Here is a 9,551-nt window from a genome sequence, read left to right on the forward strand (position 1 = left end):
TGGACCTATGCGCATTACGACTAATACCATAAACATAGCGAATAAAAAAATTATTAAAATCAAACTGAGTGCATGCATAGTTATGTTTTAACCATCGGCACTTTGATAATGCGGCATCAAAGGTTTTGTACTTACTTCTCAAAGAAATTTGCCGCTTTTCGGAAGTACATGGTTATGATACACGCGCCGGCGGCTTCTTTTGAAATCTAAAACAATCGTTGCCGCCACGCCGAAATCATAACATTTGACACTATTTGATTGCCGCCATAGGGTGTAGGTATACTCATGCAAAATAATTTCGAATTTTTTTACACGCTTTATATTATTGTTTGATTTGCGGCGGCATCCTTATCATAGAGCCGGCACGTGGCGAGGCGGCGCGGTAGAAAGCAAGGATCATAAATGTTTATTAAGAAACAGTTACTTCCATGGAAAACGACATATAGGTCAGTTGATTTTTCGAATTTCTTATCAAATCTTCAGTTATTTATTAATCTGCTTGATCTTTACTATGGCTATATTCATTCAAGCTCACAATGTTCCAATTCTAATACGTTTTTCTAGGATTTAAAGTAAACTTTAATAAATAGTAATAGACTAATAGGTAATTGCAAGACTTGCAAGACTCTTGCTGCAAGACCAAGACCAAGACCAAGACTGGGAGCGCAAGACCAAGACCAAGACCAAGACCAGGTGTATTGGCGCAAGACCAAGACCAAGACTGGCTAAGTCTCGTCTTGTTCTTGCGTTTGGGCAACACTACATAGTTAAAAACAAAGAAATTCTCCAGATTTCAGTTTCTTCGTTACGTAGGGTGATATTCAACACAGGACTTCAACAGAAGAAAGATTGCAACAGACGACTGCTAATGGAAAAAATAAGTATTGCTGGTAAAAGAGAATTCCGTGTAAAAAAAACAATATAGAAAAAAACCGGTAACTTCCAATAGAATGGTAGTTTTTACGAATGAAGCACGGATCTTTGCCGAAGGAAGTGTCAAAAAGCCTTGACAAGAAGGAACATTACGAAGCGTACAGAATTTGGAAGAATTTGAAGAAAAGCTCCTTCGGTTAAGACGCTTGTTCTCTCATCAAAACCAATTTTATACATTAGTGTCTCAACCAAAAACAAAAGAGATACTACATATAACAGAAAAATATGGTTCAAAGTTTTATTTTATTCACTTTAGTCGACGGATCGAATGATGAACACACAGCTTCTGAAATTGACAACGAGTCGCAAGAAGAGGTTACCGAGCCGGCTCCAAAAAGAAAGAAAGGACCTTACATATCTTTCAAAATGAATAAGCCCTTATTTCTCGGCTTCACCATATTAGAATTGTCAAAATTAAAAATGTATAATTTTCATCATGCTTATTTTCAAAGTAGGATTTCTCCTCACTTTCATCCACAACTTCTTTACATGGATACGGATTCCTTAATTTACCAATTTACGCGAACCGACAGTAATAGTAACACCTCTATTTACGACATTATACGCGAAGACGCAGCATCACATTTCGACACGAACGATTATCCTATTCACAATAAATGGTGTATACCGCGGGTCAATAAAAAAGTTCCTGGTTTAATGAATGATGAATTAAAATCCCAAATTTTAACCGAGTTGATAAGTCTCAGACCCAAAATGTATATTATGAAAGTCGATGGTAGAGAAAGAACTGCGAAAGTAAAAGGAGTTTCGCTAAGCGCCAAACGAAAGTTGACATTCGAAGATTTCCAACGATGTCTGTTTGATAATGAAATTTGTTTTTCCGAATTCTCAGGGATACGTTCGCAAAATCATCAAAATTTCAGTTATACTATCAATAAATTAAGTTTATCGTCAAATTACAATAAACGCTTTATTAAAGATAATAAAATAGCTATGTTACCTTGGGGGCATTATTCGTTAAAATCCCTTATGATTTATTTTTATAATGTTCTCACGCAACATCTTACTTTGTATTATCTTATAGTGTAAGTATTATTGTACTTATCATTTTTTTTAAAGGAAATGCAATGTATATTATATGTATATCGCTTACATGTTTACTTTTTCAATCAAAGACAGTGTACAAAACAAAGTACCTTTGTTTCTTCCAGCGATATCATACATTGTATTCGCATCTAGGAATAATATGTCTATCAAATAAACTGTTGCTCATACATATTAAAACGTATATCGCTTATTTACGTGTCTACTTTTCAATCAACGAAAGTATACAAATCAACCTGTCTCGCCCTATCTTAGTTTTTTCTCACGAGATCATACATCGCCAAAATAAAAGCTCCAACGAAGGATCGCTTCGAGCAAAAATGAATCTATCCGACTGGGTGCGAGGGCGCCTTCCCGCAGATTGGCCCGTAAGTTCATTTATTTCTGATTTTTTTTTAAATTTTTTATTCATTTTGTATTGAGTCACTTTTTTAATTTATACTCCTGATCTTTTAGACTTACTGCATTGTATTGCCGGGGAGTGAGGTGCCTCCCCCACCCCCTTCCATTTATTTGGNAATAAGTCATCATCTAAGTTTAGTAATAATTTAATAGTGTTTTAAGTTCTTTAATAATTAGTGTAAATAAATAATTTTGTCGTTATCAGTCTTAGAAGAAGTTTTGTTAAACCCACGAACATTAGAATATCCTAGAAAATGGTTTAGACATTGAAATGGATGCATCGTAAAAATCAAGAAGCGGCGGGTAGATATGAAGACTCAGCTACGATTATAAGGAAGATATTGCATTAAAAAGGGTCCAATTTGACGAAAAGTAGAACCAATAGAAAAATACTAGTAGACAGGCACGACACTTGCCATTTAAGATTGTTTTTTTTTTTTTTAAGAAAAGCAAAGATGTTTAATCTCAAATTGATAGAACAGTCATCCAAATGGTTGAAAGATCCAAATCCACTAGCAACAACTATGACTGTAATGAATACAAAGCATCCCCTATCAATTTACAAGGCACAAACCAGAAAATACAAGAACCTTTCTACTTTCCTTCTCCCTCCTAATACTATATATTGTTTGTTTTGGATTTGCAATTTTTGCATCCAATGAAGAATCAAGACGCACTAAATAAATTTGATAAGTTGTTTCAAGGTGGCGAAGAAGCCCCTGAAGAGTGGTTTGGTGTGTGTAACAAAACATACGTAAATAAATGAGGATATACTTTCAAAATTATTAATTTTAATGTCGTATCATCCCTAACGTCCTTAGTATCAAATAGGAGTGTTCAATTATAATGGGATTCTCGAACAAATTTTTGTGTAAAATGAGGCCATTACACTCGGAGAGGGGAATTATTATAGTTGTGTATAATGTGTGATAATTATAACTCACCACGAATGTTCGTTTCGTCACACCATTGACTCCTTCTTCTTCTTGCGATTTTGTGACCAAAATCTGAAACAAAAAGTTTAGTTCTTTTTAGGAAAGTAAATATATCTTCACTTACACCTTTTGAATAGGTGTTGCTTCAAAAAACATTTTTGACACACTAATAATGTTATATTGAAAAATAATAAAAGCGAATTAAAATTAAAATATTCCTATTATTCAAACACAACAGATAAGATAACCTATCGATACAGAGGGTATTAGCACTATCGAATCATTCCTGATAATTCTGTAAAAAACACCAAGGAGTAACGCCGAAAAAATGTGTTATTGAAAAATGAATGAAAACATTGAAATATGTTAAACACCAGGCAAGACCAAATAAAATCGAAAAGGTCTAAGTGGTGGCTCACCGGGGTCGGAAAGATAGGAGCCGCCTACTTTTAAAAATTCTCTCAATTTTTACTTTTCAGTATTACTGTGGTCTTCTTTTTATAAGCAAACTTGTAGTTTCCTTTTCAGCACCCCATAATTTTGTTCCTAATATTGAGAGAATACATGCACCCTCGTGGGGCGACTCTAAATCTGAACCGTGCCACTCAGTAGGGATAATACAAGTACATACTCGATACTTTTCTCCCATACGAAGTATTTTTAGTATCGATACTTTAAAATTAAGTATCGAGTAGGTATCGGTTAAAAGTACTCATATCAGTATATGCCAAAGTCAATGTTTCATTTTAGCATTGATTATGGAAATGTTTATCTTGAATCAAAGTTTTTGAACGCATCCATTTTTCGCTTTTTATTGAAATATTAAAACAGTTGGTACCATTGTTACAACCTTTCGAATTTATTAAAAGAGAATCATCAGGCCAGAATTACGTTGCCATATCCAAAATCCATGATAAATTGTCTCACATCGCAGCTAACGAACTTTTCATCATCAATGTGTTACACAGTTGCAAAACTCCTAGCTGACTGTAAGAAAAGATTTGGTTTCATTGAATTTAATACACTTGCAGTGTTGGCAACAATGTTAGATCAATGGTTCAAAAACCTCCATGTCCAAGACGCAAGTACGTGCGGGAAGGCAATACAAAAATTGAAAAACATGATTAAAGAAAATATAACAATGTCAACCAGTGGATCTGAAGATGAAACAGCGAACGAAGATTTTGATTTGATTTCACAAACAACTCGCAGTTGGCCAGAACCGAAAGCGTTCCTCGAAAGCCGATGAAGTGTCAGTTTATTTGGCTAATCCAGTCTGCGCTTTAAAATCTAACCCATTGGAGGAATGGGAAGATTTAAAGCCCGTATTCCCAACGTTATATAAACAAGCACGCATTTATTTAAACATAGTAGGTACCTCTGTATGTTGCCAAAGGCTCTTTTCCAAAGCTGGCGCAACAATAACTACCTCAAGAAATCGCTTAACAGACAAACATTTAGAAAAATTGATATTTTTAAGAGGCGCTTCAAAAACAGACTTCTTTTCGTAAATTTTATAATTATTAATAAAGAATTTTAACACTTCTTTTGGTTTTAACTTAAAATTTTCCAAAAACTATTCGATACGAGTAAATATCGATAATTTTCAATTGATACCAAGTATCGATACTTGACGACCGATACAGTATCGAGTAAAAGTACCGATACCTCAATGGTATCGTTTCATCCCTATCACTCAGAAATATGAATAATAATTCCTTAAAATACTTAATGTTCGGTAAGAATTCGTAGATCTATCAGCACCATATTTAAAGAACCGCATACAGAGACGACAGGTATATGTAGCTTTTCAAGAACTAAAAATTAGTTTAATGACAGGTCCAGATTTACCTTCATTAAAAATGTTAAAAATTCAGTGGTTAAATTTGGATATGAAAAACTTTGTAGTTCATGAAGAACTCACAGGAGATACTGATGAGGAGAAATTTTTAGAAAATTGGCCTAGAGATGACTACATAGAATTCTTGGAGTTAGTAATAATTTGGTCAGGGAGTGTGCGTCCACTATGCAACATGCTCACAAGAAATTTAAAGAAATACCAGAAAAACAATAAAGTTGTCGCAAAAAAGGTTATGAAAAAGTTGTTAAATCAGTTGTGGTACGGTACTTCAAGAAAAAACATTCATGACTTTTACTAACACAGGCTTAAAAGTCCCGGGCCTAACACACAGATGGCGATAGTTCTATTGCATTCACCGCTATGTCAGTTAGTACTAACCTTCAAACGAAAGTTGTTAAAATTTCATGACATTCTACTCATAAGTTTGTAAGTTATTGTGTTAAGAGTGACACTACGTTTGTTATTTTCAAAACAATGGATCAAAAACAATTTCGTGTTTTAATTTTACAGTGCTTCTTGATAGGAAGAAATACCGTTCAAGCGAAGAAATGACTTGAAAAATACTATAAGGACTCCGCTCCATCAGAAACAACAATAAAACGTTGGTTTACTAACTTCAAACGTGGTCGTAGAGACACCAATGATGCAGAACGCACTGGACGTCCAAATGAGGCGGTAACACCAGAAAACATCAAAAAAATCCACAAAATCGTTTTAAACGATCGAAAAGTAAAGTAGCCTGAGTTGGCTAACATCGTAGAGATATCAAAAGAACGTGTTGACTTCATATTGCATGGGCATTTGACTATGAGAAAGCTCTGTTCAAAGTGTGTGCCGCGTTGGCTTTCCGTTGACTAAAAACAATAACGTGTTGATGATTCTAATCAGATAACTATTTCCAATTAATTAATGATATGTTGTCTAATTTGAAAGATTTAGGATGTAACATGATCATTAAACTGCATTATTTACATTCTCATTTAGATCGATTTCCTGATAACCTTGGAAATTATAGTGAAGAGCAAGGTGAAAGATTTCACCAGGATATTCGCACTGTGGAAGAACGTTACCAAGGCAGATGGGACATACATATGATGGCCGATTACTGCTGGAATCATTGTCGGGATCTTATACAGGCACAGCATTCAAGAAAATCTAATAAAAGACATTTTTTTCTTCAACCACAGTAGCTTTTCTAAATAAAGTACGTAAAAAATCATGTTTTTGTAAAAATTTTTAACTTGGGTGTAAAATGAAAACTGGAGCTGCTAAAAAGAAACCAATGGTATTTTCGTGATCAGCACACTTCATTTTACTGAAAACAAAAAAAAGATCTCTGGAAAATTCTTCAGTGTTGACCAGTGTTATTAATACTTCATTCAAGAAAGATTTGGCGTCGGAGTTATGAGGCAAAATATATGAACCAGATAGTCAGAAAAAAGAAGAATACAGATGCGTGGGCAAAATTAAGATGTGGGAATGTAGAGAGGGCTGTCGAAGGTATTGACTATGGTGTGGAGTGGCATTTAGAATACAAAGTGTTTTAGAGTGATTGGAGAAGAAACCGCGGTAGTGATGAGTTGAAACAGTTGGTTGTAGATACTTTGATTGATGTGTAAACTGAATTGGCGATGCAAAGATTATACGCGCACCTCTGGTGGCGAAATTTAGAAGTTGTCTAAGAACGACACTTTTTGGTATAAAGTGGAGGTAAAGTTTAGACATAATCAGAAGGATCACGATTACACACAGAAACCTGTTGCTAATAAAGTAGAAATACAAATTTTGTTGCGTTCCTCAATGTAGTAGGTACTTACGGAGATTAGGGAATAAGTTTTCATTTGTTTCCAAAAGACAAAATTATGGAGAAAAAAAGAATAGGCAAGCCGATTTGTTCTCATCATTTTCAAGCTTTAAACTATTTTCCAAACAGTAATTATAATTATGTTTTAATTATTTGATTGTACTTACATTATATTCACACGTATTTTATAAGTTATTTATTTAGTTTAGGCTAAGGTGAGTTGCTCGTCATGTAACGAGATTATGTTTATTGTTCTAGATTCTAAAAGACAGAAGTTGTTTCCTAATGTTGTACCGTCTCAGAATATTCCTCAAAGAAGCTCTGATAAAGAAGTACCACTAGCCCGAAAAATAAAATCAACTGCTCGAGAAAATAGGGCTGATATCAGACACAGGAAAATAGTTGCATCAAAGAAAGATCTCGGACTGGCTATCGAGAATAAAAAAATTGATGTTGAGAATGGAATTGAGGACAATGATATCACTGATGACAACAGTCATCATTATGTCTTGACTTCATCGACACAAGTTAATTTATTGGATTACAGAAATTATCGTCCTCAAGAAGATTGGAGTATAGCTGACCTTCTTTGTGACAAAGAATCTATATTGACAACATAATTATTTCTCATCCCGCAAGAAACCACATAAATCTAATTGAAATAAATTTTTCCGTGACGTAAATTGTATCGAAAACTGTCAAAGAGTGGTTCTTAGACAGCTTCACAATTTTGACACTTGAGGCGCTAGTTAGAATCTTTGCATCGCCAATAGAAAAAATAATGTTAAAAATAATATGCAATATCATTATTAACAACATGCGTTTTTTTCTTTCGTCCATTTTGGTCACGTATCAAAACAAAACTAAAGGCGAAGTGAAAAACCGTGTGCTGTGTGAACGCAAAGCAAATGAAATTACGGCACGGCTACGGCACGGTTACCGTTAGAAAACCGTATGTGTGAAAGAAGTGTTAGGGCGTTTTTTTTTTTCACAATTACAATCATTTTATGTTCCCCTACAGTTGTTTTTTGTTTTACACAGGTGGTGATGTTCATATCGAATAAGTTTGTATAAAAGTATCATACAGATAATAATTTTTCTAACAAGAAAATTACCATTTTGTCAAAGTCCCGAAAGGTACCGTCAATAATTATGGCTGACAAAAAAATAAAATGGCTCATGCAAAGGCCTCTGAAGATTTGCCCTTAGACAACAATTTTTTGACAATTAAGAGGAAAGTGACTTCGAGGATAAGCCACTTGATTCAAATTATGTTTGTGGCGAATCTATCCATATAACAATGCAACTGCTGCAGAACAGCCTTCTGTGTTCTGCAGCAATTGCTTCTCCACAGACCCTCAACCGTGTTTATCTTCGTTTGCTTGGAGAATCCGTTGATAACATTGTTTTTCAGAGTAACCTTTATTCTACGCAGGGTAGTAAAACTCTGAATTTATCCAGGGAAGAGTTGCTTGCTTTTAAAGGCATCAATTTTCTTATGAAGAAGCTCACTCAAGCAATATAATCCTATGAAATCGATAAAAGGAGGTTACAAGTGGTGGTGTGTCGCCCCCCAAAATGCCTATGTTTCAACATTTGAAGTATATCAAGGAAAAAATGAAGAACTGAAGCAAGAATTCAAACAGTTTGGGCTTGGAGAAAGGATTGTTCTATCGTTGAGCAAACCAGAGTGGGGCAAATATAAAGTTATATATGCAGACAACTATTTTATATCTATCAGTCTACTGGAAACGTTGTATTTGAAAAAAACATTGGCTTGTGGAACAATTCGAAGCACAAGGCTGGGTTTTCTCACGATGATGCATAAGAAAGAAATGAATCAAAGGGGTGACTATAGTTATCGGGTCTCAAATACACAAATCAGGGTATTTAAATGGAAAGATAACAAGATAGTGAATTTTGCATCCAATTTCCATAATATTAAAGAGATCGCCGTGAAAAGAACACAGAAAGATGGAACACATATTGAAATAGAATACCCATCAATAGTCGCGGACTATCATAAATATATGGGTGAAGTTGATCGAGCGGATCAATTACGAAATAGATATGGTATGATTAGTAGGTCACAGAAATGGCGGCACAGGCTATTTTGGGGTTTCCTTGATATAGCATTTGTTAACGCTTGTTATATATAACTTGCAATTTGAAAAAATTTCAACATTTGAATGTAGAAGATCAATCAGTATGGGATTTATAGCAATGAGTTTTTGTAGAATCAATTGTAGGACATCTGGTCCAATAGTAAAAAAACGGAAATATAACTATAGTGTATCACTTGATGTATGGCTTGGAAACCGTGGATCCCACTGGGTTGTTTATAAAAATAATAGAGGAAGATGTGAAATGTGCAGTTCGCATTCTATACACTCACGACCCCACATAGCAAATGTTCCACATGTGGTATACGAGGGTGGATTGATAAGTTTCCGGCCTAACCAAGAGATGACGCCACTAGGCCTACCTTGAGGTGACATTCTATAGTACCATCCTTGGATAGCTTGTAGCTATAGTTTCAGCCCGATCTCCT

General features: G+C 34.8%; 1 protein-coding gene across 1 annotated transcript in view; it reads right to left on the bottom strand.

Annotated features, from left to right (window-relative positions):
- The window catches only part of LOC108736005, an 88,882-nt gene that overhangs the window by 33,974 nt on the left and 45,357 nt on the right, over positions 1–9,551 (bottom strand). Inside the window, exon 2 of the mRNA XM_025976431.1 lies at positions 3,345–3,407. Coding sequence (XP_025832216.1) covers positions 3,345–3,407 — 63 coding nt within the window. The remainder of the gene's footprint in view (positions 1–3,344; positions 3,408–9,551) is intronic.

This window comes from Agrilus planipennis, unplaced genomic scaffold, assembly GCF_000699045.2.
Source record: "Agrilus planipennis isolate EAB-ADULT unplaced genomic scaffold, Apla_2.0 scaffold75, whole genome shotgun sequence".
NCBI classification, from domain to species: Eukaryota; Metazoa; Arthropoda; class Insecta; order Coleoptera; family Buprestidae; genus Agrilus; species Agrilus planipennis.